This window comes from Phascolarctos cinereus, unplaced genomic scaffold (assembly GCF_003287225.1).
Source record: "Phascolarctos cinereus isolate Bilbo 61053 unplaced genomic scaffold, phaCin_HiC Scaffold_1;HRSCAF=81, whole genome shotgun sequence".
Lineage (NCBI taxonomy): Eukaryota > Metazoa > Chordata > Mammalia > Diprotodontia > Phascolarctidae > Phascolarctos > Phascolarctos cinereus.
The window spans coordinates 216260492-216287551 of NW_027555514.1; the positions used below are offsets into that span (position 1 = coordinate 216260492).

A 27060-nucleotide genomic window follows, 5' to 3' on the forward strand; every position below is an offset into this window, starting at 1 on the left:
GAACACAGATTAAAATGCAAACGATTTTTCTTTCTTTCTTCCCGACAGTCCCTTCTTTTAGGGTCTTTTTCACCAAGACCACCCTCATCCTAGAGCTCAACAAAGAAAGCATTTGGAGCAAATGGGAGCTGCGGCCTGGGCCATTTGGCAGATGACCTCCTCTAGAGTTGGGTTAGACCAATAATCTGGGACCCTAGGTCCCCTTCTTTCCCTGGTCAGCTTGAGCACCCATACAACGATGGGTAGTTGGAGTTGGTTGGGGAGAGGATGTGTCTCAATATCCCCCCACTCCCCACTCTCTTTTTCCATCCCTCCATAGCTCTAACTACCAAGAACAGTACTCGGGTGAATTCCCTTCCATCTTTCTCTAATTGGCCTTTTTGCCCAAGCCCCCTCCCCTCCCACCGCAATCCTGTATCCTCAGCATACTGGCTCCCCAAGATGGGTGAGGGGGGTATGGGGAGAGAGTAGGACTTCACCCTTGCCCTGTTGGCATTGTCACCTCTTTTTCAGGCTTCTGGGGACAAAGGAAACATGAGGAATTTGGTTGTCCACCGGGAAGGGATAGGGTTACTTCGTGCTGGGATCTCGGAGGCGCCCGGTGCACGGGAGTTTTCCCAGGCAAGGCCAGGTGAATGAAGCACCCAGGGGGCGGGGAAGAAAACAAGGACAGGGGCCCAGAGCACCGAAGCAAGAGTGGGGTGCGGACTCGGTAAACTGGGGGGGGCGCGTGGGATTCCTAGGAACGCTCACTGCCCTCGCTCCCCCTCCCGTTTCCAGCGGGAAGCCCCCACTCCCCGGCACACCGCAGGGTTCTGCCGACTTCTCCGGGCTCCCCGCTGGGGGCGGGTCACTCAGCCAATCACAGGCTTTCCCGGGAAAGAGTCCATAGCTCCCAATGTTCCGCGGTGCCTCAACCCCGCTCCCCAAGGCTCTGGTCCTCTCCCTTTTCCCTTCAGCCCCGAGCGGGCCAATCGCAGGCAGCTGGCTCGAGGGAGTTGGCAGGCAGAGCCAATCGACGTGGCTGTACCCGTGGGGCGTGCTGGGCACCACCCCTTCAAGGGGAAATGGCTCAGCGGCGAGGAGCCTTCTGGATCTTGTAGTTCTCCGGGCTCCGCCCCACTCGTCATCCTCCGGCACGCATGCTCATACAATCATTCTCGCACACTGAGGAGGGGCAAAATAGTGATTGAGTTTGGGGCGGTGGGAAGACAACTCTTCCCAGAAGCCACTGCGACCCGGGTAGGCTAACTGCCCCGGAGAATTGTGGGGCGGGTAGCCTCGCATCTCATGGAGGCCAATGGAATGGGGAGGATGGAGGACTACATATTCCGGCATGCCCCGCGACGTCCCCCACCTCCTTCCCCCGGCCCCGGCTCCGGCCCCGGCCCCAGCCCATGCTCGTTGGTGGCGGCGGCGGCCGCTCGGGGCGCGCGGAGCCTACAGTCACGGTGGCGCCCGCAGGGACGGAGGAGGGAATGAGTGAGGAGGAGCAGGGTTCCGGGATCATCACAGGCTACGGACTCCCCAGGTGAGTTGTCCGACTCACACTGACCCCTGCAGGGTTGGAGGCCGCAGTGCGGGAGGGAGGCGGAGCGCGTAGACCCAGCATGCACCGGGTCTTGGAAGGCTGGGGCTGGGGGTTGAGGCTGGGGAAGGGTGTTTAGCTCAGGCACGGGACGGGAAGGGGATATGTACTCCCAGCAGCCACCACGGCACTGGCAGCTCTGTTCCCACCATGCACCACAGTGGTGACTACTAACGTCCCACCATGCACTTGGTGGAGGATACCCAGCTTTCAGTGTTTACTTGATTCCCAGAATGCACCGAGACAATGGCCCCCTTTGTTCCCTGCATGCCCCAGGGTTGTGGTTACTGAGTTTCCCAACATGCACTTGGTCAGAAGATACTGCTCCCACCCTATACAAGGATGCTGGACTCTGGGGCATTGGTCATAAGCCCCCCATTCTTCACTCCCCAAATGTGCCCAGATTGTGGTCATCACGCCCTTCCTTGCATCCTCTGGCTTCCCTCCCAGCCTCTGGACTGAGGATGGAGCTGACCCTAATTGCCAGCCCCCCAATATCACTGACTCCCTAACTACCCCACCCACCTTCCCCTGGGTCTCAGCTGACAGTGTCCATCAGTGGGGGGGCCGAGAGGGGCCATGATGCAGGTCTGTGTACCTCCCCCTAGTATAGAGCAAATGCTGGCGGCCAGTCCTGGCAAGACCCCAATCAGCCTTCTGCAGGAGTATGGGACCAGAATAGGGAAGACTCCTGTGTACGACCTCCTCAAAGCCGAGGGCCAAGCCCACCAGCCCAATTTCACCTTCCGAGTCACCGTCGGTGACACCAGCTGCACTGGTGAGGGGGCGTCGGGTGCCCTGGCCAGGGGTGCGTGTTCTCAGGACCTCCACAGGTCTTCACCTTGGGGGGAGGGGCCTTTACTTTCCTCCCAGGCAAGGGGTGGACAGGAATTTTAGTGGGCTCTAGAAAAGGGCAGGGAACTAGAATTCTTTAACTGGGAGAGAAGGGGTTTGGGGGCGGGATGTCTGAACCTCAGGTGTATCTGAAAATCGGCTGGTCTTCATTTCTCTCGAGGATAAAGCAAGAGAATGTGGGTTTTAGTTATGGGGGTGGGGGAAGAAGTAATGACCAAACCTACCTCCTTCCTCTTGGTAGAGGTGGTAGTCTGTAGCTCCAGAGGGCACAATGCTGTCAGACATGGTTATTACCTTATTTTGTTTAAGTATGCTTCTTTAGGATAAGACAGTGTTCTATTGGGGAGACAGCACTGGAAAATGACAGGTTTCTTAAAAGCATCAATAAGATTTTTCAAGGTACATATGAACGATTGTGAGATACTAAAGAGATTGATTAACAGGCACAGGGCAGTGTCTTTTTGGAATGGCTTGATTTTAGTCCTGCATGGGGGTGGGGATGGAGATGGGGGTGACAGTCTTTCTAGCTCTTGTATAACCTGCCGCCCCTTACCCAGGTCAGGGCCCCAGCAAGAAAGCTGCCAAGCACAAAGCAGCTGAGGTGGCCCTCAAGCACTTGAAGGGAGAAAACATGTTGGAGCCGTTTCTGGAGGATGGAAGGTGAGGTGTGTCCAAGTAATTTTTGAGCCCTTGGGAAGGCTGCCCTGCCCATTCAAGCACCAGTTACTACTTGAGCCAACAATATGCAGTTTGATCTCCTCCATGCATCTGCCATCTACCAATAGCCAAGTCGCCTCCCATGGCATAAATAGGCGGCTCCAAGGACCACTCCTTGGGTGTTCAGACTCTTCATTTAGCCTTGAAACTTGAGTTCTTAGTCTAATAGGGGATAGCCTCCAAACTAAACTCCTTTTTCCTCGTTGTTTACTTTAGACAGTGATGGAGTCTTAGAACAGTGGTCATTCATGTTGGCTGAGCTGAGCCCCTGTGGAGGGCCTTGTTGTTTTAGTTGTTTTCAGTTGTGTTCGACTCTTCCGTGATCCCATTTGGGCTTTCTTGGCAAAGATACTGGAGTGGTTTGCCATTTTCTTCTCCAGCTCATTTTACAGTTGAGGGAATTGAGGCAAACAGGGTTAAGTGACTTGCCCAGGGTTACACAGTAGGTGAGTCTTCCTGACTCCAGACCCAGTGCTCCATCTACTGCACTGCCCAGCTGCCCATAGGAAAGGTCCTTAGGGAGGGTAATTGTTTGAGAAGGTTGATTCCCATAGGAACCCCTGCCCTGTCAAGTATTCACTCTTATCCTACCAGTCTAAATATTCTAAAAATGCTGAATTCTAAACACTTCAAAAATTTTAAATACCTCCTTTGGCTCTTTGGGCAGGAAAACTTCTGCCTTTCATTGCGTGGCCATTGGCTTTGGCTTCTTTTGGGCTGGGAAGGAATTTAGGGTTCCTCGTGACAGGTGAGAAGACAGTACAGGATGTGGATGAACAGGTTCCTCTACTCCTTGGGAAGTTCTCTTCTTTCCTTAGAATGCCTGCTATCTACTGTTGCCCATTCCACTTCCCACCTCGCCATGGCAGTGAGCTCCAAGGCATGAAGGGGCTGGGAAGTGGTTCACCTCCTGTCTTGGGCCAGCCCTTTTCCAGCTCCAGCAGGCTAAGACTGAGATGAAGCCGTCCTGTCTATCCTTGCCTCATAGCGATGTTCAGCAGTGTTGATGGGATCCTTGGGGGGAAGAGTGGTGGAGCTGATACCAGCAAGTAGAGTTGGGGGCAGGAAGATTTGCGTGTGTCCTGTAGAGATGGGCTATTTCCACGCTCTGCTCTTTGGGACTAGAGATGTTTGGTCTGGGACTGATGGTGCCCATGAGTGGTAACACACAGACTTTCTCTCTCCTCTCTTTGGTCAGAATATGTACCATATTCTCAAATCTAAAGTCTACAGATCTTAAAAATAGCTATTTCACAGGGAGCAGAGGAGTCTTCACTCATGATGTGATAGTACGTCCTGTTTCTCAGGGTGGGAAAGCCTGTTTTCAGTGGCAGGGAGGGACCTAAGGTCAGATGTTTGAAAGGACTTGCCCATTAGGGCTGAGAGAGGCTGAAACTGGGGTATGGGGAGGAGGAGATGTGAGGAAGGAGGCCAGATGATATTTGAGTCTTGGGATAGGGTCTGCAGACTGTGGTAGATGAGAATTGGCTGAAGGAACGTGGGATATTTAGCCTGGAAAAAGAACATGTCATGTGGAAGGCGGAGGATGTTACCTAGACCTGTCCTGCGTGGCCCCAGAGGGTGCCTGCATGGACGCAAGTTGCAGAGAGACAGATTTCTGGTCCATGGAAGGGAAAACCTCCAAATGATGAGAGCTCGGTGGAAGAGGGATGAGCTGCCTTGGGGCATGGTGGGCTTTCCTTCACTGGAGGCTGGACCAGCCTTTGCTTGGGCTGCCTGACTTTGGAGGACCATTCCACCTCTGAGATTTTGTGAGGCCTTATCTCTGACTTTAGCTCCACTTATATCCATCCTAGGAGCCCCCCAGTGGAGGTCAAGGCCCCTGTTTCTCCTCAGCAGTCTGAATGTAACCCTGTGGGGGCTTTACAGGTATGTTCTTTCTCTTTCCTCTGCTCTCCACTGGGTTTCAATCAGCTTGTTTTTTTTTCTTTTCTTTTTGGGCAAGGCAATTTGGGTTAAGTGACTTGCCCAGGGTCACACAACTAGTAAGTGTTGTGTGTCTGAGGCTGGATTTGAACTCAGGTCCTCCTGACTCCAAGGCCAGAGCTCTAGCCACTGTGCCACCTAGCTGCCCCCCTCAATCAGCTTCTTTTTGTGTTGCTGAGATTGGGGTGGTAAATTACCCTGACTTTGGTGTTTCAGGGTTGTTAGTCTCTGATTTGGGAGGGGCATGGGCAGCTTTTGGGTTCCCCTCCTGCCCAGAACCCCAGGCCCTTGGGGAGTGTGGCAAGAAGCATGCTAGTACCCAAAAGGGAAGGTTAGCTTCTTCCTCTTCCTCTCCCCGCTCCATTCCAACCCCAGGAGCTGGTGGTACAGAAAGGCTGGCGGCTGCCTGAGTACACAGTGACCCAGGAATCGGGCCCAGCGCACCGGAAAGAGTTCACCATGACCTGCCGGGTGGAACGTTTCATCGAGATTGGTGATTCGGGAGGCTTGGGGGTGTTTGACCAGGGACGGGGACTCATGTGTCTCAGGACCCTGCCTCTGATTTCTGTCCTCTTAACCCCTTCTGCCTTCAGAGCCCCCCAGCTCGCAGACATTCCTGCTATCTCATCCATTCTTCCCTTCTTTTTTCATCTCCTAACTGCTGTCCTAGTGGCTCTCCCCTAGCTTCTTCAGTGCACCCATTTCTTTCCTGGATCTCCTTCCCATTTTCTTGGTCTCTGGGCCTCCAGGCCCCGAGGTGACTAGCCCTTCCCCTCCCCATCATTTCCAGCCCCTAGCAATAATCTGGCCCGTCTTGGAGGAAGAGATATCATAGTGTGAGGCATCCTGGGATCCACACTACTTCTCAGCACCCTGAGGGTGGGAGGTTTCGGCCAGACTGGGGATAGTAGTCCAGGCTGGTCGTCTCATCTCTGTTCCCCCAGGCAGTGGCACCTCCAAGAAACTGGCCAAGCGCAATGCAGCCGCCAAGATGCTATTGAGGGTACACACCGTGCCCCTGGATCCCAGGGATGGGCCTGAGGCTGAGCCTGACGATGACCACTTCTCCATCGTGAGTGTCCGTTCCCTGGGCCCTGTGGGAATCTGGGCCTGACGAGCTTGGCCCTCCCCTTTGCCTCTCTCCCACTCAGGGTCAGACAGGGAGCACAGACAGGGACCTTAGCAAGATCATTGAATCTGCCTCCCCTGGTTTCCCCTCTGTGGGAGAATTGGAGTGTTTGGTCCTGGTGTGGGTTTAGTCACGCTCAGGCCTCCCGTGTCCCTTCTGACCCCTAACGGGTGTCAGCATGCTGTATTAGACCAGGGCACACAGAGGGGTGAAGCACCACTTTTCTCACAACAGGCAGTGCAGAGAGAGAGAGAGAGAGCTGTCCCCATTTTAAGCCTAAGAAGGTTCCTGACTTGCTCTGGGCCTGATATGTCACAGAGCTTGTGGGGGTTGGAGAGTGGTGCAGGGGCTGAAGAAGACAGTGGGCAGTGAGGTTGGGTGGTGGCAGTTGTTAAGTGTGGAGCATTCAGTGGCTGGGTCCAGTCCCCTCTGAGGACACACTCCTCTCTTTCTGTCAGGGTATTGGCTCCCGCATGGACGGCCTTCGCGGCCGCAGCCCAGGCTGCACCTGGGACTCTCTCCGCAATTCGGCTGGGGAGAAGATCCTGTCCCTGCGAAGCTGCCCCCTTGGCTCCCTGGGCCCTGGCTGTTGCAGTGTGCTCAGTGAGCTTTCTGAGGAACAGGCCTTCCATGTCAGCTACCTGGACATCGGTATGGTGGGGAGGGTGGCTCGGGTGCAGCTAGGGCCAGGGTGAGAGGGGAGTGATAGAATTTGCAGTAGGGGAGGACCAGCGTGAGGCCAGTGGTTCCCCTCTGCCTCCCTTCTCTCTCTTCTTCTTCAGATGAGCTGAGTTTGAGCGGGCTCTGTCAGTGCCTGGTGGAACTGTCTACACAGCCAGCCACGGTGTGCCATGGCTCAGCACCCACCCGGGAAGCTGCCCGTGGGGAGGCTGCCCGCCACGCTCTGCAGTACCTCAAGATCATGGCCGGGGGCAAGTGAGTTCTCTTGGCCAGACTCTTGGCCGTAGCCGGCTCTCTGTCTACACCCTGCACCCACTGCCGGCTCAGCCCCTCTGTGATTCAGGGACTGGGCTTCCAGCTCTGGTGCCTAGTAGAGGTACCTTTTCTACCTCTGATACAGACTCTGTCTGCCTTGAGGCCTGGGGCTGGGGGGAGCCATGGGCCTGCGCCTTTCCTTGAATTCCTGTTCATGTTACTTATGAAATTGGGTGATTGGGGAGAGGCCCCTCCTATTTATCTCCTCAGAATAAACATGGTTCTCCAATTGCTTTGTTAATGGTGGTGGTGTCTGTGTCTCCCAGGGCTGCGGAATGGGAGGGAGGAGATGTCTTTATTTGCTTATGGTTCCCCCCCCCACTTCCTTTTCCCCTTTCTTTGTTTCCCTTGCTTCTCTTTTACTTCATCTTTTCAGAAGTTTTGGAGGGGTGAGGGTGGGGGTGTTGTCAGCCCATCTCATGGTGCCTGTAGTAGTCTAAGGAGAGGCTGTTACGGCTGTTACTGTTGGGGTAATGGGGAAGGGGACAGTTCCCAACCTTCAAAGCCAGACACAGACAGAGACAATATATCTGGTAGTAAGATGCTTTTATTAGGACACATAGCACGTATGTGGGCTTTGCATGCACAAACATGTCTGTTGAACGCAACATCACTTTTTCCCAAAGCGTTGTGGGGCAGCCAGGCTCCAGAACAGAGGATTCGGTCCCTCCTTAGCCTGGGGACTCAGCCACTGTCTGCCGGGGCTCCTCTGGGCATCCCGGCCAAACCTGTGAAGACAGTCATCTTGAGCTAGCCAACCGTGTCCCTTCTCACATTTCTTTCCTTCACTACTCTCCCTGCCACCCCCAGCCCCTGATTTATCCAGCTCTCCCCTTTTGGACTCTCACCTCTGGGGCTGGAACAGAAAGGCTGGGCTCCGGCCGGGTCTCTGCATGGTTTGTAGCAAGGACCGCAGAAGAGCTGCAGGTGTCTGGGCGTCCGGTCTACAGGGGGGTCCGTTCTCTTCCTCCTACAGCCCAGTGGGCAGCAGGGATTGTGACAGATGAAGGAGCGGGCTGAGGGAGGGCTGACAAAAGCTGACTCATGCGAGAGGGCTGGGGAGGGCCCTGTACAAAAGGGTCTTCCTCAGGAGCCGGGGCTGGATCCCAGGTGGAATGGGAAGGTGATCTTAATGAGAATGCCCTCCCTGCTTCTGGACGCTGGGGAGAACTGGCAAGATGGAAGACTTGAATTCAGCCCTTAAGCCCCTTGCTCCTGCTTTCACCTTGGGAAGCCAGTGCTGATGGACGTTCACTTACCATGAAAAGATGGTCCCCAGGTCCCTCCCTGGTGCTCTCTGGTGCTTCAGTGTGGCCCCGGCCCAGCAGCAGCACCAGCAGCACCGCCAGTCGGCCAGCATCCATGTTGCCTTCTCTCTCTCTCTCTCCTGTCTGTCTGCCCCACCCGCCTCTTATACCTGCTGTCCCCCCGAAGAGGAGGTGGGGGGGGGCGCGCTGAGCTGGCAGCGGAAATGCTTAGCCCCATTAAGGGCCACCTGGGATCCCCCTCCCATGGCACTCCTGGGACTTTGAGCTCTCAGCCCCAGGCCCTCAGCCCCTGAGCCTGAAGCTCTTGACTTTATTAAACACTTAAATCTTGTCTCCAGAGCTTAAGAAACTCATTAATTGCAGGCATTTTGTCAAAGTCTGGCCATTCTTCAACAAGTTGGAAAGCTCTGACTGATTGGTTGCTCCCCGCCCCCTACATCCTCACTTCCAGAAGACATTCAGGGAGAAGCGGGGTTGGGAGCCTGCATTGGAAGGACTAGGAATGGAGGGTTTAATTTGGAAAAGGGGGGAGCAGCATTGGGACAGAAACAAAGTTCTAACCATGGTTGGTGGGGAGCCCCCCCCCCAATTTTGACTGGATTAAAGATAGGGGGCTGGATTTAATGACCTGGTGGTTTCTGGGGACTCCTCCTAAATCACCACGCTGACCCACGTGAGGGGAGGAGGAGGAGGAGGGTCTGAAGACAAGATCTGGGCCCTACGCTCCCCAATGGCAGCTTTTCTCTCTACTGTATCCTCTTCTGGACCTGTGGCTGGGAGTCAGGATGACAGAATCCTTCAAGGGAATCTACTGCTTTGGGATCACCAGAGGATGGGAAAGTATGGTTTAGGAGACATCTGCATTTGGGGGATGCAGTCCATCCAGTTTTTGTATAGGGTACCCTGTTGGAGAGAATTCAGGGAAAGAGCTTCTTAACCTACTCGTGCTTCCCACCTCCAAGCACAGGTGGAGTTTTGCTGCCACCCAGTGGCTACTGCTCCTCATTGCAGGGCCACGGATGCTCCTTGCTCAAGCACTCATTGCGGCAGGTAGATGCCTTTTTGCATCTTGTGCGATTCCTGCTCATACATGTCTGTGAATCCTGGAGTAGGAGGCTTTTCTGGTCCCCTCTCCACCCCACCCCCTTTAAAAGAAACATTGAGGAGATACCATCCATCTATTAATCCTTAATCTTGCTAATTGAATGGCCTACATCTCACCTCTGATGGTCTCATATATTTATATATTTCTTTGCATTGCCCACTGGGAAACCTGAAAAATGTTATATAGTATTTTTACAGAATTCAACTCAGGGGGAGGGTTAAAAGATAGATGTGAAAATTGGAATCCTCTTTCTTTCCAAGGCCTTTACAACTCTAGCCCCTTGATGATTAGGGACTGTTCAGGGTTCCAGGGACTGTCCTGATTAGTTAAGACCCTCTGGCTGGCTTAGAAACATAGGGCCTTTCCTATTTCTAAGGGAAGGCGACACTCCTTCGGGACTCAAGTCCGATGAGTGAGTTCTTGCATCATGCTTTGATCCTGTCTGCTGCACTGTAAAACTCATTCCCCGTTTATTCTGGTCTCTGGTGAAGACAGGAAGAAGGCACTATGTGTCTCTTAGCCCTGCACTATAACAAGCTGTACGTTTCTGAGAGCAAGAGAAAGACCATCTAGTCCAGTCCCTTCATTTACAGGTAAAGAATCTGAGGCCCAATATAACCAAAGTCACTTGTCCAAGGTCCAACTGTGCAATGAGTGAGGATTCAAACCCTTCCCCTCCACCACTTGTATTTGGAAATATTCTCTCTCCCCCAGAGAACATCATCTCCTAGAGAGCAATGATTGCTCGTTGTGTGCCCAGCACCCAGCCCACTGCTTCATGGTATGTGCTCATTAAATGCTTTAACTGTGTTGATGAAGGCCCTTAGAGCGGTTGGCCCTTGTCTGTGGTTGTGGTGGTTTCTGTACTCCTCGACCTCACCAAGCTGACAGCTGAGCGTAGTCTGATGCTTCCACCCAAGGCAAAGCTTTGGGGGTAGTTGCTCACTAGTGGGGGTGGTTAGAAGATGGGCCCTGAAAGCACTCGACCACACTACTCCTTAGCCCTTCCTTCCTCTGGTTGGTGGTTCAGGTGACTGGGAGACTGCTCAGTGGGTGATCTCACTGGGTCCACGAGGTACTCTGTTTAACAAGAGGGCCTCGATCTGAGTTCTAGCCATATGCTGTTTTGTTGGTTGCACAAATAATTACCTCCTCTGGACTCTGTTTCCTGGTCTGCAAACTGAGGAACAAAATCCCTCCTCCTTCTCCCTTCAGGGATAGGATGTGAGAGAACATGGACATAAGGTGCTTTTCAGTTGCAGTAAAGCATGGTGGACAGTTGAATGATTTTACCTGGCTATTAAAGCAGTAGCAGAACACACAATCACTTCTCTTGTTAATAGTTTAATGTTATATTTGCAGCATTAAATAAGGCACAATATATGTAGGGAAAGGAGGGGAAGGGATAATGGCTATGAGGAAACAGCTAGGAGGCAAAGGAGAGGAAACTTGGGAAGAGCAGAGTGAAGTCCTTGCCCAGTCCCCTTCCTGGGAGTTTGTGAGAGCCTGCTCACAGGGTATTTCTGTCATGCAGATTTTGGGAGCGGAGGGGAGGGACGGGGAAGAAGAAATTTCTTGGTAATAAAATAGCTGGCAGCACAACCCACCCCCCTGGCAGCTCACTTTTGAGGGTAGGGGAAACCTGGAAACAGAGAAGAGCCCCTTGTCTAGGGAGAGGGGGTTAGATGGGAAGATATGATTACATGTCAAGGATATATAGATGTATGGAGATACAGTTTTTAGATATGCAGTGTTTCCTTTTAGAGAGACCCAACATCATGACATTGCAATTTCTTTCCTTCATGGCAGGCACTAAAGCTCCCCTACTCTCCACCTTGCCCCCAGACTGAAAAGGCTGTTTTCTATGTGTTCTAGGGAGATACAAGATAGCACACCTGGCCCTAACCAAACACTAGTAGGGGAAGGAGAGACCAATCTTCCCAAACCACCTTCTACCTTAAGACTTTTCTTTTGGAGTAAAAATGTCATAGTGGTAGGGGCTGAGAAACCATGAGTAGGATTTAACACAAACCAAAAAAGGAGTAAAACTTCACTTATGGGAACGCCAAGTATCATGTTGCTCCTGGCCACTCCTCTAACTTTAAAATGTATTCTTTCATAGCAAGCGACTGATTAGGCAGCAGGCCACCCTTCCCTGCTTCCCCTCCCTCCAGCCCCCTGGTCCTCAAATGTGTGGTGAGCACCTCTCAACCACTCTAGGGCCGGGACCTTCAACAAAAAGCCTGAATGATAGATTGACTCAAGGCAGACTTGGGGACTGAACTTCCTAGTTTGTTTGGGGGAGGGGGGAGAAGAGAGAAAGAAGAGCTGGAGAAGATTATCTCAAAAATAAAAACAAAAACCCCCCGAAAAGAAAAAAGAAACCAGCCCTGGTCTGGCCTGGGGCAGTTTTCTCCAGCTTCCCATCCCATTCCCTCACATGTTCTTGGACACAAAAGAAGTCCAAAGAAAGCAGCAAGCACATCAACAAAGGCATATGTACGCAATACAGAAGACTGAATTCTAAACAGGTTATGAGGATAAAAAACAAAGATACTATTTCCATTCGGTGTATACAATGTACAATATTAATAGAAAATCATTGCAAGGGTGGGGCGTGGGGTGGGGTTAGAGCAAACCCAATAAGGTTGCTCTCTGGCAAGGCCTGTGTCCTAGGAGTTTTAAAGGAGCCTCTCACTGTTGAGCTAGGAGGAAGATTATGGAGAAGGCCCTCTGAAGCCCCAGGAAGAATTCAGTATGGGTGCAAGTAGGGGAACTGATGTCTGTCTGTCTGTCTCTCTGGAGAGCTGGGATGGCGTAGAGGAAGGGTTCCCTCCCCGGGCAGGGAGGCATGGAGCTGGCTGGTAGTGAATGTTGAGAGGAAGAACCAAGGAGGAGAGCTCATGAGGAACAAGACAGGAGCGGGCTGAAGAAGCTGGCACCACCTCACCCCATGGTACAACCTAGTGGTTAGAGCCAAAGAGTTCAGGTTTGAGTTTCATGGTGGAGGTGCTGTGGGGCTGGTCAGAGAAGTCAAGGTAATCTTTGGGTATACAAATCAGGCAGAAGATGAGGCAGGGTGGAGACAGATGCCATTCCTGCTGCCAGTCTTAAGACTCGAATTGTCAACATGGCAGTCAAGGGAGAGGGTGTCTAGGGCATTCCTGATTCTTCTGGTGGGAGAAACTCTCCAAGGCTCTGCTCTTCCTCCAAATAAAATCTTTCATGGGGAGAGGAAGGCTGTATCTTTGGGAGTTGTGGCCCCATGGCTCAGCACTTTTTCTCTATGACTTCTGAAGCTTAAGGAGCTATGCTTGGTAAGTGGGGGCTTGTCCTTCACACAGCTATTCTGCTAGGGATGTCTGCCCCTCCTCTGGGACAGCCGCTAAGAACTACTGTCTCAGGTCTCAGGGTCTGGGTGTCCTCTCCCCGATGGTCATGGAACCCTGGGGGCAGTCTCAGGCTCCCCTTGGCAAGATGATGACTCTCGCTGCAACAAGCAAAGTGAAGCCGCCGCAGGCTAAAAGGAAGGTGTTAGCATAAGCAGCTGCTCTTGCGTTCTAATGCCGCTGAGGTGTTCACCAACTCTGGTCCTGTCAGAGCTGCTGCCCCTCCCATGCCCATCCCTGGGGCTCTTGTGTGGAGGGGCACTCTGCGGGTTCTGGAAGGAGGGTGAGAAAAGGAGAAAAAGAACCCGAGTGGTGCAGACAGCTGTGGTGTTCCCTACTCTGCATGTGCTTTTCTTGAGCTATGGAGTATAGGCACACCAGGATTTGGGGTTGGGCCTGGGGGAGGGAAAAGGGGTCAATAATATACTCCCAAACCAACCTCCAAGATGGAGAGAGAAGGGCAGGAGCCACACCCTCTTCTTTGGTAAAATGAGGTGCCAGCACTACAGAACAGAGGCACCTGATCTTGGGAAGATCCTCAATTTTAAAAGCATTTCATGTGGGGAGCCAGCCAGGGTCTATGGAGCTCCTTAGGATCCATAAAGGCAGCCAGGCTTCACAGCATGGCTGTCAGTGCTAAGCTAAAAAAAGAAAAACAAAACAGAAAATTCCAAGGTAGGAAAAAGGGCCCTAAAGTACTTGCTGAAGGGATGCTGAAAATGAGTTACGACTTTGAGTATCTGAAGAAGGCCAAGCCGGCAGAGATGAGGAGCCAGAGGCTATGACTGATCTCCTGGCTGCAACTGTGACACCTGCAGCTTTCTGAGTCATTGAAAGAACTGTCTTTGTAGGGTCCTTGACCCCAGGAGGAAGAGAAAATTGTCTCCATACTGTGTGTTGGCTTTCTCAGCTTTGGGCCTGAAAAACATCTGGGTAAGTTCAAAAAGGAGCAGACTGCAGCCCCTGAATTGCGACCTGGCTTATGTGTAATCTGGGGAGAAAGGAGTGAAAAATGTCACCCTAACTCTCCATGGCAGCTGTTTCGGGAGCTAAGCCCATCTCCCAGAGGGCAAGAGGGGAAGGGGGCTCTGGTGACTCAGGGAGACAGCAGCAGCTGGAAGGCTTCCCCGTAGATGGCCACCTTTAGCCCTGCGACAATATTGCATAGTTAGTTCAGGGAAGACCAGAAGTCACATAAGAGGCTGGGAGTAGGGAGAGGATTCCTCCTTGCAGTCTAACCCTACCTGTGAAAGGCTGAGGTTTCCCGAGCAGCCAAGTACCCACCTGAGACAACATTCCATCGTACCCAAGAAAACCCCACATCATGGCCCAGCCTCTCAGGCCAAAGGAGCCCTGGGACTCTGGGCCCCTGATGAGGGAAGGCAGCGAGAGCTGGGCAATGATGGGAGCAGCAAGGGACGGAGAGCTGGCCTGTGAAGATGGCGGTGAATGAGAAGGAAGAAGCTGAGCAGGATGGGTATTTCAGAGTGTAAAGATCTAGCTGGATATGTGAAGTTGAAAGATGGGCAAGGACTAAGAAACAATTTAGGAAACACAGGTTTCTGTAAACATACCAACCAACCTTGGTGTTGGGCTGCTTTTAGCTGCAGACTTATGGAAGGAGAGCTAGAGAAAATAGTGTGGATAGGAAGAAAGTGAGAGGGGGAGGAATCAGCAGAGATACAGACATGCACATGCACATTGGCCAGTTAACTGCTGCAAAAGGTAGAGAAGCTAGTATCTTAAGGACTTTGTGGAAGAAATTTTAAATTGCATCTTCTGTAGACATTTATGGCTCCATCATGTCCCAACAATTTGAGCTGAGGTATGGGGGGGAAAACAAGAAGTCAGCTCTGGGAATCCTCTCCCTTCCCCCTTGAAGGCAAAGCTTAACAATTTAAGGCCACAAGACGAGGTTGCCAAGGCTTATTGAGGAGATGAAAAGGAAAGCCCATTTGGGCAACCCAAGATTCTTAATTTGGAACTATTTGAACTGGTGGTGGTGGGACAATGCTGGTGGCTTTTGGGGACCAAGCTAGGCTCTGAGTCCAGAGAGGGCATGGGCACAGGAAGGGAGCTGGATGGGACAGTGTTCTCCAGTCAGACCCCCCCTGCTTTGTTCTTCTGGCAGTCTGCTTAGGCTTGAAAAGGTGACTGCTACAGTTTGGTAGAAGGGAAGAGAACAGAAAGACTCTCCCAATCTGGTGGCAGACAGGTTAGTGTTAAACTGGTGGGCATGTGTACACTACAGGGGGCTTGGAGAGGTGTTATTTCCACCACTGAGGAAGACCTTTTGCAATAGGGGGATGAGAAACCACCTTGGGGTGTTAGGTGGGAGTGATCTGATGCTTTGGGGCTGAAGGCCCCTTAGAGTACACGGGTCAGATGTGTACGACCCATGCAGATGAACAGAGTAACTCCATAACTGTCCTTTACTCACTTAAAACACAATTTCCCCCCCTGCCATCCCATGTGCAAGGCAGGTAGGAGGAGAGGGTATGATGTCTCTCTCAGCTTTTGGGTGGGCAAGCTCTGGCCAGGGACCTCTCCACTGGACGAGGCATCATCTGCCCGCAGACTGTGACTGTGGGGTCATGATCACATGCGACTGTATGGGCATGTTCAATTCTGTCCTTTGGCTGGCCATCTGAGTGAGGACTGACGTGGCAATGGCTTCGGCGGCAGAGCGGACACTGAGGCCGTTGCTAGCAGCTGTTGCTGAGCTGTGCTGGATCACTGGGGCTGGGGAACCCGTGGGCTCTGAGCTCTCCTTGGGGCTTTCTGCTAGGAATAAAGGAGGGAAGGGGGAAAAGAAAAGAACTGAAATTAGAACAGACAAGGGAGACAGACAGGGCTAGCCTCTCCCCTGTCTGCCCAAAGAGGTCAGAGAAAACGAAAAGTTTAATAAGAGGAGAAACAAATAGGCCACTGCCTGCGTATGATTCTGAATGCCCAAAACACTTCTTCACTGGGTCTCTGTTACCATCTAAGAAGAGTGCGTTCCATGCTGCCTATCCTTACCTGGAGCAGAGCTGGAAAAATATAAACAGGGTACAGACCAATATGGATGCTCTGTTCTAGTCAAGCTTATCTAATCTCTATTCCCACCCAGGTAGCTGGTGGTGCAGTGGAGAGAGCAAAGGACCTGAAGTCAAGCTGACCTAAGTTCAAATCTAGCCTCAGACACTAGCATACTAGCTGTATGACCCTGAGCAAGTCACGTAACACTGCCTCAGTTTCTTCATCTGTAAAATGAAGATAACAATAGCATCTACCTCCCAGGGTTGTTATATGGATCAGATGAGATAATAAAGGGCTACATAAGTGTCAGCTGTTACTGCTATTAACAAGTTGTTACCCCCAGGTTTTGACACACTTATTCCTTCTATCCACGTTCCAGTCCCAAAAGGCATTTTAAAACAATTATGTCCTTCAGGAAATTTTTGATGATTGCATGTAGCCTGTCTGACCATTTCTTTACTTTTTATGTTCTCTGGAGACTCAAGTATACACTCAAGAAAAGGTAAACCTCATAAATCACTTGACCATAAGTTGATGTTGATGCATTTGCTTGAGGGGGAAAAAAAAGGTAGCCCTTACTCAAGAACCAGCCAACATGTCAAACTTTCTTTTTAACAAGTAAAAGATCTATTAAGATCCTCTCATAAATCAGCCATTTATTAATATTAACCACTGGGTAACTCTACATAAAAAGTTAACATTTTACAGTTTAGGATAAAGCAGAGATTGTTTACGTTGTTTTGCCTGAAAAAGCATCCTCAGCTGTTCAAAGATTTTCACCGCAAGATTCTATGGTTCAGCATGAAAAGTTATACATACCCTGAAGTCTAACAAAGGGGGAGTGTGAATACAAAGAAATTTGGAAAGACCTTTATGAAATGATAAAAGAAAAAAAAAAGCAGAACCAAAGGAATGAAACCCATACTAACAAACACCCAGAGGACAGAGCCTGGACCTGTAACTCCCTCCCTCTAGCAAGGATGATACCCTTTGCAACTTAGAGTCTTAGAGAGTTGCTGAAAGCCCTGAGAAGTTAAATGACTTGCCTAACGTCCCCTGGCCAGAGTGTGTCAGAGGGAGGAACAGAATGTAAATCTTCCTGGTCCAAGGCCACTAAACCACGCTGCCTCTACATACAACTTCAGTCATCTAAGTAAAGATAAATGAGAAGGAACAAAGAATCCTGATGGGGACTTAGAAGAAGTGACCAAAAAGTTATGTTTTATATGCTGAAATTAATTTCAATATAAATAGTTGGTTATACTGAAGTTTAATATTGAGTTGTAAGTTAATTATTGATAAAACTTAAAACAAAAGACTTCTTAACATGGATCTTCTGGTCAGAGAATTCTGATAAATAATTGTGGCGATAGTCGATCCCATGGAAATTGTGATGTATGTTTGAATGTATGGTATATTATAACCAATGAATATGTAACGTCATGTGGACAGCCTGTCTGATTAAGCTTTTAAAGGGTTTGTGTAGGAGAATTAAATATATAAAGACAGTACAGTGATAAAGGCAAAATGTTCCTTGGTTTTATTAAGAACCAAGAGAACAAATTACATGCTGAGCATGATAAAGTAAAAGAAAGCAACTCGGAAATTCTCCAGAGGTGTGCCCAGTCAGGAGTACAGAAGACTAAGGATGAAGTAGGTCTCTCACTCTCTTGGCAGAGAAGTGATAGAAGAGATGTGCAGAATCAGCTCTCCATTTTCAGACTTGGCCAGTGTTGATCTGTTTTGCTTAACTATATTTGTTTGTTAGATGAGAGGATTTGTATTTGGAGAAGGAGTGAGTTAGAGGGCAGAGACAGAGTAACCAAAAAAAAAAAGACAGAAAAGAGCAAGGGAACTGAAAAAGTACACAGAAAGAAACAAAAACAAGTTTGTAAGGGTATACAGATACACAGAGCAATTTGTTACCACCTTGTTAAATTTTAAGATACACTTAAAAAACCAAAATGTATATACTGGAGATTCAGATTCATTTTTTTGCACCTTGGGCAAATCCTTTAAACTCCCTGGGCCTCAATTTCCTCAACTGTAAAAAGAGCAGTTTGAATTAGGTGGCCTGAGGTTCCGTCCAACTTTTAATCATGATCTCGTGAAATGTCTGTGTTTGTTGATGATGGTTAAGTTCACAATAAAGAACGTTAGATTTAAAGCAAAAAAGAGACTTTTATTTATTATATGTTGATGCTAATAATTTTCTGTGGCAACACATCTTAAAAATTTTGATGGAAGTTAATCAGAAAAGATAATTTGATATATCCAAGTTTTCAAAATGTAAAAAACGTTTTATCCAACTTTTCCAGAATGTATCTGATAAAGTTGCATCAAGTGAGGCCAATGTGTACATTTATTTGTTATGTCTTCAATCTACTTCTGATTATCTAATACACATTTTAAAACTCAGATTGATTTCTTTCTGTCCGGTATATGTTTCTGAACCACTTCCCCTTACCACCAGTTTGTATGGATAAAAGATATGCTTATGAGCTACAAACTAATTCCATTATCAGACTAAGCAAAACAAAGAGGAAGGCAGAGCATGTGGGACTGACAGCACAAAAGTTTATAGACACATATGACTTTCCTCTCCCTCTGCTTCTTAAACAATCTATGCCACGCCTCCCCTCCATGATTTCCTTCCATGCTTCCAAGGATCTGGTGATGGGCTCTCCCATCATGGAGATCACCCTCCCACCCCACCCCAGACTTCTGAGGACTTGCTTTCATTAACTGCTAGACCTCACTCCTCCTAGGCCTCTCAGATGACCCAGCCAGAGGCTGTTTCTTGGATGACAGGCCTAAGTCTCTTTCCAGTTTGGTGGGATCTGCCACAACTTGATACTCTGCTGACACGGCCTCAAATGACCCACAGCCATTACCACCTACCCTCTATGGGGCACCAGAGCAGAGCTGTAGCAGAAGCCTCCGCCATTCTTGTAGAAAAGTAAAGTTCAACTGAATGCTAAGCCTTTTTCATGCAGATCTATGTCTGTACATAGGGATTAAAAAGAGAACTTTTAAATGTTTTTCCCTCCCTTCTTCAGGCGCCTGCCTGGCCCCCTCCTCTCACATTCAGCACTTATGATTTACTGACTTTCCCTGCATGGGGAAGCTGTAGGCCTTGTCTACTCACCAAGGTATCCTTGGGTCTTCTTCTGTAGTGCAGTGACTGGGCAGTCTTTGTGCGCTAACAGCAGCTGTTTCAACTGGGCTACCTCATTGCGCAGTAATGTGACTTCATTCTGGATGCAGAAGAAGGAAGAAGAGATTACATCAGGGAGAACACAGGGTTCTGGAAGTGGGGAATGCCATGCAAACGGACCCAGGGAAATGCACCTGGGGAAGGCATGTTCTTCCTTTACTGAGAAAGACTCTAAAGCCAGCAACGTCTTTCAGCAACCCAGGTTCTGGATGGTCAAGAATTTAAAGATGTTCCCACAGTAAATCTGAAGCAAGTAGAAGCTCACAGTAACATTATGTAGTTTTTAGGATTAAAAACAGAAAACAGGACCAAAGAATGTGAAAAATCAGCAATGGCCAAGAGAGGCCACTCTCATTAGCAATAGCCACTGAGACTACAGAAAACATTATAATTTTAGTTTTGCTTTAAATGTTTCAATAATAGACAAACCTCTGGGTTCTTGAAGTCCTCAAACACCATTACATAGGGGAAGAACACCTCTTTGCTCTATGTTTACAGCTAGGATACTGCAGATTACAAAATGAAAGGAACATCCAGGGGCTGTATTTTGCTGGATTAATGAATCCATCTAGTGTGGTTCTTTGTATAGGCTGGACTATGGACTACAGTCCCCACCTTGGTATTGAGGAAGATTTTACTAATTTCTTACAGGAAAAGACATGTCACCCAATCTGTGGTCTGGTATATCTTGTAATCTCTCTAGCTGTATTTTAAACCATTTCTTCTGCCCCCATGGGGACAAATCACTAGCCTCCACACAACAGTGTCCAGTCTCCAGACTACAATCATCACCTGGGCTCACTCACACTTAGCTGAATGTTCTGGGACGTGAGTTCTTCTGCCTTCTTCTCCAATGAGGACACCCAGAGCTTGCGCTTCTGCCGGCACCGAGAGGCTGCTGCACGGTTGCGTTCTAGGAAGCGCTGTCGCCGCTCGTCGGGATCCTCATCCACCGTGCGCCGCCTACGCCCCCCAGTGCTAGGGGTGGGTTGTGCTGGGGAGACCTGTTACCCAAGAAGAGACATGCTGCTAAAAGAGAACTTGGCCCCTTCTTTTCAGTGTTTTTCAACACTGGGAGTCTGGTAGAGATATCCTAGATCATTTCAGAAGTGGGCAGAATGAATTTAGGTTTTTATCACTCCTCCTTCCCCAATAGCAAAGGGCTACTCAACAATCTCAAGAGTTTGCTGGTTAAATAGGTACTTAAAATATTTTTATGTGAAAAGTTATCTGGCTAGGTACTGAGAACATGAAAGATAAAAATAAGACATGGTCTATATCCTTAAAGAACTTACAACGTAGAAAGTAAGGAGTTAGAAACAGAGATTATAATACAAAATTAAGCAAGAGAAGCAGAGTGCTATGCAACTTCTATGGGGGAAAAGCACAACACTGACACTTCTGGGGGAATGGAAGGGTATGTGAAACACACAAAAAGAATTGGAAAATCCAAGACTGGGATTAGCAACAAATAGACACTTGTCAACTGTACTGTATCTCCCTGGCAAGGAGATGTTTTTATTCATTCAATTTCCAGTGTTAATTCCATAAGAAGTATGATCTGGTCTATTCTTTATATAGATTATCAATTATCAATTATCTGTTGCAAAATCTTCAATCCTGGAGTGGCTTTAACTTGTCCAGGACAGCCATCTCAGGCTATTTTGTCATCTGGACCCTTAGGGATGCATGGTAATCCTTTTATATTAATCTCTTACCAATAAACCTCTTACATTTTTCCTAAAGAGGCTATTCTAAACCTTTTCTTCACTTCCTGCTTTACTGATGTCATCTGATTTTGGTTATGTTTGCCTAGCACTTACCTACCCCAGTGCATGGCACATAGTAGGTGCTAAAAAATGCTTACTGAGGATTGACTCTCCTCCTTCAACTCTCATCACCTCAGAAACTGCTCCATGCCTTTACTTCCCTTTACTGTTCTCCTCTGTCCGAGGTATAGTCTTTTTTTTTTTTTGCGAGGCCATTGGGGTTAAGTGACATGCCTAGGGTCACATAGCTATTGAGTGTCGTGTCTAAGACTGGATTTGAACTCAGGTCCTCCTGACTTCAGGGCCGGTGCTCTTTCCACTACGCCACCTAGCTGTTCCTAGAGGAGGTATAGTCTTAAGACTAACCCATGAAACTATGCTACTGATCCCACCCCTTCCTACTTTTACTAGGGCCCCACTCTAACAAATAAATACCTTCCCTCGGCCTCTAATCTTCAATGCCTTCCTCTTCACTGGCCCCTTTGCTTTCCAAACCTGCTCTTTCCTTGGTCCCCAAATCCCTTCAGAATTCACGTTTATTTTGTTATTTTTTGAGAGAATCAATGGTATAGTAAACTAGGACTTCAGTTAAAATCTTGGCTCTGCCATTTGACTGTGGGCCAGTCACTTAACCACTCTGGGTCTCAGTTCCTCTTGTGTACAATAAAGGGACCAGACTAGATGAACTCTACAATCATCACGTAATTTTGCCTAGTCTAACTATCTTATAAAATAGTCTTGTCTCTCTACTAGTCTATCAGCAAGTACCATCTTATCCAAATCTTGCATCAACCCAAGCACTTAAATACTTAACAAATATTTGTTGTACTGTTGTTCTAGCAGCCTGTCAGTACTATAGGTTTATTTTCCTTCCTTTGCTGTACCTCAATAGTAAGGCATTTTAATGACATATGACAAGCTACCCTTTAAAGACCTGCCCCTTCTTCCTTGTCCTTCTACTTTTCCTGTTCTGATTACCTCTAACCTCTAGTCGCCTCCAGCACTTACTTTCTCTCCTCATGCTGAGCTTCTTGTCCACAGATGATGAACTTTCTATCACACGTCCCATAAACACTGTTCTAACCCTTCTAGGCTCACCTCAGCCCACAAGGTTCACTCCCTCCCCTAGCCAAAGACCTTAACTCCAACTCTACTGGGAAATTTGGGGCCTATGTGGCCATTTTCCCTCCTCACTTCAAACGCCTGCATTTTGGCCTATTGTCCATACTTCTTCCTGTTAGTCTCATCAAGAAGATGAGGTGGCTTACTTTGAAAACGCCTTCACTTGTGCCCTTGATCCCATCCCTTCCTATTTCTTCTCTAATCATGACAGCTAACATTTATACCGTGCTTTTAGGTTTGCAAAATGATTTGCACACGATACCTCATATCACCACCATCATCCAAAGAATAGCTGACATTTACTTTAAAGTTTGCAAAGCACTTTCCATACATTATCTTATTTGAGTTTCCAAACAACCCTATGAGGTGGGTCCTACAGGTATTACTACTTTCATTTTACAGAGGAGGGAAACAGGGGCTCAGAGGGTAAATGAATCACCTGAGCATTAGACACAAACCTCAACCAAATCTTAACTCAAGGTCTAGTACTCTGTTCACTCTGCCACACTAGCTATTCTACCAATAAAGTTCAAAACCTTATGAGTTAGCTTTTCTCACCTTGCACATCCACCCAGTGAGTTACAACTCCCCCTAATTCTCTCCTTATCGGAGCATCCCTTCCCCCACTTTCTCCTCTGGCACAGTTCCTCATCACCACTCCCATGCTTCACTGCAGCTTCTCCCCATTGCTCTTAGTTTTAGCACAACAAACCTAATCCCCAACTCAGTGATGCCTCTCTTCAGGTCCTCCTACCTCTTTATCTACTTATTCTTCTTCCTTTGCTGGTTCCTCTTCTGGCATTCTTCAAGCCTGTTTGTCTGCCTCCCCTCCCTCTGATCTCTCTCTTTCTCTGTCTCCCCTCCCTCTCAACATTTCTCTCCCTCTCTATCTCAGTCTTCCCTCCCTTTTCCTCGGTTTCTCTGCTTTCTTTTCTCCACTAGCAAACTCATCTATTCCTGACTTCTTATCTACCCCACCTCCTACTGCCAGAGTAAACTTTCTTATTTATACCTCTGATCATGTCACTGCACTGCTCAAAAAGTTCTCTTTTGCACTTTTTAGTCAATCAAATGAAGACTCCTTAGCCTGGCCTTTAAAACCTTCTATGACTTGGCTCTAACCTACTCTTGCCTCATCTGCCATCACTTCCATTTTGTTTTCCAGGCACGGGCCAACCTGTCCTGCTCACCACACTGAGCGGTGTGGATTTCTGCCTGTCTCTGGAATGCCTGCCTCACTTCATCTCCACCTTTTCAAAATCTGCCTGTTTCCTTAAAGTCCAGTTCAATGCTACCTCCTGCCATAGTCTGCCTTGTTCTCCCAGCTGGAATTAGTCTTTCTACTCCAGAGTTCTTAGCACTTTGTATACTCATCTGTTGAATTCGTTTCTGCCATTGTATCTGTGTACACATCTCCCTTACTACATAAGTTTCTTGAGAGCAGAGAATCTGTGTTTCTATCATTTTATTTTCTTTATATTCTTACACAGTGCTTGTGCATATAGTACTAAGTGTGCTGAACTGAAATCTTCTATCAGCTGCCTTTCAGTATGTACTTGTGGAACACACGTTAATTTTCATAGGAATTTCAGCCTGCTAGAGAAAAAAAGGTACACCCCTATATACCATGAAGCCTAAGAACAGCTGATGTAGTACACCTTACTATTTCCAAACAAAGAAAAAGATTCACTAGGAAAGGAAGAACCCAACACCTAACAGCTGGGAAGGAGGAGACAGGCTGGTTGTCGCTTCTCTTGCCACAACCCTTTTTGAGTGGCCATCTACAGTGGAAGGACTAATGGCCTTGGAATCAGGAGAGAGCCGAACAGGATTCACACAATTACTCGTAGTGTGACCATGATCAAGTCAAATCACTTCATCTCTTTGAGCCTCTGTTTCCTCATTTGTAAAAGTGGGGAAAATGATACACGTATTACTTCCTTCACATGGATGTTGTGAAATTCAAATAACGTGTTTCGCAAATCTTAAGGTGTTATACAAATATTAGTTATTATTATTGGTCCTCAATGACTTTATACTACTTCTCTTTGAAATTTAAGCCCCCCCTTAAACATTTGCTTAAATGTATAGTTGGTCCTACAGCATAGTAGAGGTAGTACCAATAGCTTCCCTCTCTTCTCCAAGGCAGCTTGATATCTCCATTAGGCAGTCAGCATTTACTAAGCACTTACTATACCCTCCGAGCTAAGAGCTAAAGACATGAAGAAAGGCAAAAAGCACGGTCCCTGCCCCTAAGGACCTCTCCTTCTAATGCGGAAGCCAACATACAAAAAAACATACAAATAAACTCCATTAGGGAGCAGAGGAAAAAGGAAGAGTGTGACCACGACGAATCACTGCTGAGCAAAAGAAAACCATCCCGTTTGACTGAGATGGCTCAGTACCTTCAAGGGAGGGGTTGTTTTAATCTCTCCAGGGACTGGCCCCAGTAGATGTTGCTGGAGGGTAGGCAGGATTAGTTAACAAGAAAGCTCACGCCTAGGTTTTTACCCCACAGTTTTATGGTGGTTGGGCTGAAGGGCAGCATATGGCCATTCAATGTCTGGACATGTGGCAGTAACTAACCTAACAGGTGGTGACTGGGAAATGGGAGGAAAAAGGGAAGAGGCGAGGCTGGGCAAACTATGTAACATGAGAAAGCAGGCTCAGGCTGCCACCTGTCTGATAACAGACAAACTGGAACCTGGCCTCCATTCAGCATCTAGAGAAGTCTTACTAAAGCTATGGATATTCCTGGATTTCCCAGACTATTGGGTCTCAATGCAAAGACAACAGCAGTAGCCCCCAAGTCATGGTTATGCCTGTAAGAGCAGTCTGGGTGGTGACTACAAAAGGTGGTGTCAGTTATTCTCTGCTCCTGGGCTGCCCTGCTATTCATAAGAGTCAAGGCTACCACTCAGAGGAGAAGAGAAAGGAAGGTGCCCTGAAAACTCAGGCTCTGACTCCCTTTTAGTTTCTGTTTGTTGGAAGAGCAAGTGCGGAAGGGGCAGTCTATCCCTCGCCCCAGTGCTCTGTAGGGCCAGGGCCTGGGCCCAGCTGACCTGTGGCTGAGCAGGGGATGGGGCATCAGGGTGCTGGGTGAGTATCTGGCTCTGCTCTGGGCGAGCCGTCACCATCGTGCTGGCAGTGCCCACCACCATTCCGCAGCCGCCATTGATGGAAGAGACTTGATGGGTCAGAGTAGCTTTTAGTCTCTGCAAAGTAAGATGAAAAAGAAATAAGTGTGTGGTTTGTAGAAGCACTGGACTTGGAGCGAACACTGACCTTATGGAAGAGAGCTAGTACTTCCAAACTAATTCTCCCAAATCTCCCTTAGAACACACACACCTGGATCCCCTAGTTCTCTGGCTCTCATTCTGGGCACAGTTATGGGGCTGGAGAGCTATTTGGTTCAGTAGAAAGCTTTTCTGTGGAACCTGGCCAGGCCCTGGGCATGTAGCTGTTTACCACATGGCCAACCTCCACTTCCCCCCTTCCCCCCTATGGTCTGCCCATCCTCCATCTGTCACCCTGGAACTGAAACAGCCAATGCTCCACTCTATGCAGTCTGTGCTGCCTCTTTCCTTTGGCACTGTCTATGTATTAGGATGTGAGGGCAGGGAGAAGGTGGAAACATTGGTCTGGAGTCCTTTTGCCCAGACTGTCTGAAAAGCCTAAGCTTAAATGACCAACTATAACTCCAGAGGACTAATGATGAACTATGGTATCCACCTGACATTTTGGACATGGACAATGCAGGAATTTATTTTGACTATTCATATTTGTTACAAGGGTTTTATTTTTGTTTTTTGTTTTTCCAGGCAGGGGAGAGAAAGGAAAATTTTAGTTGGAAAAAAATTAAATTTTAAAAAGAAACCTAAGCTTAGAGCAAACACTTCAGAGAAGGCTAGTTTTACCCCTGGCTGGGATGTACTCACCATCTTGGCTTCTGAAGGCATGGGTAGGCCAGAGGGAGAAACTGAACCACTGCTGTTGACTGGTGGACCAGGGATACCAGGAATGTTGGGGACCATGGAGATGGGTCTGGCCAGCTGGATTGAGAGAGGTAAAGAAAAGCCAAAACAGAAGATAAAGCTTTTGGTGAGAAGTAACTCTTCGATATTAAATTATTTTGAGACCGAGACTTAGCAAGGCCTGCCCTGTGCAGTAACAAGCTTCTGGATATTCAGAAAGCAGCTCAAGACAGGGACACTCGTCTCCTATGTCACAGCAGAGGCAGTCAGCATTTACTAAGCACTTACTATGCCCTCCGAGCTAAGAGCTAAAGACATGAAGAAAGGCAAAAAGCACAATCCCTGCCCCCAAGGACCTCTCCTTCTAACACGGAAGCCAACATACAAAAAATTGTACATCCAAAATACATATGGTGGAAGTGCAAGGTAACACACAAAGGACTCAGAAGGCCAGTTCTTCAATGCTATGTAAATCTTTATGTGCAAAGCTGGGGCTGTCTCCTGAAGAATTTGATGGGTGAGGGAGAAGCTGCTGAGTATAAGGAGTCAGACAGTCAGTGGGTGGTATTGCTGCTCGAATTACAAGCCATCTGGCCAGGTGAATTTTTGTTTTGCCTCTCTTGATGCTAGAAGTTGGCACAGGCTGGTGAGGAGGTGGGATGTAGTGCTCATGTTGAAGTGACAAAAAATGGAGACCACACATCTTCGGAGTGCGTGCGTGTGTGTGTGCGCGTGCGCGCGCATGCATGCGTGTAACAAAAACAGAGAAACAGAGAAATTCTGAAGAAAAAGTTGGTAAAGTTGGCTTCCTCCTCCATAGAGCTCACCGATATAACAGAAGGCATCTGTACTGGAGGCCCTGGCAACACAGGCATGGTCTGTCCATTAGCAAGGTGCATGACGAGAGGGAGGGAGCCAGTGGGGGACCTGGAAGAGATGAAGTACAGTGGTTACAGTATCAAC

The 27060-nt window shown here is 48.5% G+C and overlaps 3 protein-coding genes across 16 annotated transcripts in view; 1 reads left to right on the forward strand and 2 right to left on the reverse strand.

The window, feature by feature from the left end:
* The first annotated feature begins 1332 nt into the window (after positions 1–1332).
* On the forward strand, positions 1333–7473 carry TARBP2 (TARBP2 subunit of RISC loading complex). 3 transcript variants are annotated; one of them, XM_020966286.2, is made up of 8 exons: positions 1333–1531; positions 2197–2396; positions 3001–3103; positions 4978–5050; positions 5483–5600; positions 6052–6179; positions 6695–6887; positions 7019–7473. In XM_020966286.2, the coding sequence occupies exons 1-8, from the start codon at positions 1398–1400 to the stop codon at positions 7174–7176; spliced, it is 1107 nt and encodes a 368-aa protein (XP_020821945.1). In that variant the 5' UTR covers positions 1333–1397; the 3' UTR covers positions 7177–7473. The 3 variants fall into 3 exon arrangements, with proteins under 3 accessions (XP_020821945.1, XP_020821946.1, XP_020821947.1); XM_020966287.2 differs by having other exon boundaries at positions 1350–1531; positions 2197–2366; XM_020966288.1 differs by having other exon boundaries at positions 1442–1531; positions 2202–2396.
* Positions 7474–7761: 288 nt separating this feature from the next.
* Positions 7762–9506, reverse strand: NPFF (neuropeptide FF-amide peptide precursor). Its single transcript, XM_078150216.1, is given in 5 exon segments — positions 7762–7960; positions 8081–8202; positions 8492–8614; positions 8616–8765; positions 9456–9506. Coding segments are annotated over 5 exon segments (564 nt in total). The 3' UTR covers positions 7762–7842.
* Positions 9507–10933: 1427 nt separating this feature from the next.
* Positions 10934–27060, reverse strand: part of LOC110194052 (cyclic AMP-dependent transcription factor ATF-7) — a 97449-nt gene continuing 81322 nt past the window's right edge. For 10 of the 12 annotated variants that reach the window (XM_020966187.2, XM_078145519.1, XM_020966186.2 and 7 more), the window contains 6 exons: positions 26925–27024; positions 26062–26175; positions 25186–25338; positions 20039–20236; positions 19164–19272; positions 10934–15778 (listed from right to left, as the gene is read on the reverse strand). In XM_020966187.2, the coding sequence (XP_020821846.1) occupies positions 15558–15778; positions 19164–19272; positions 20039–20236; positions 25186–25338; positions 26062–26175; positions 26925–27024 (895 nt within the window). In that variant the 3' untranslated portion in view covers positions 10934–15557. The remainder of the gene's footprint in view (positions 15779–19163; positions 19273–20038; positions 20237–25185; positions 25339–26061; positions 26176–26924; positions 27025–27060) is intronic. The other 2 variants (XM_078145536.1, XM_020966185.2) reach the window with 1 other exon arrangement.

Bases quoted from the DNA above. Each gene is read 5' to 3' on its own strand.
- TARBP2 (XM_020966286.2), top strand. From the start codon at position 1,398: ATGCTCGTTGGTGGCGGCGGCGGCCGCTCGGGGCGCGCGGAGCCTACA. The intron at 5,601-6,051 runs GTGATTCGGGAG...CTGTTCCCCCAG, and splicing joins GGAACGTTTCATCGAGATTG to GCAGTGGCACCTCCAAGAAA. The intron at 6,180-6,694 runs GTGAGTGTCCGT...TCTTTCTGTCAG, and splicing joins ACGATGACCACTTCTCCATC to GGTATTGGCTCCCGCATGGA.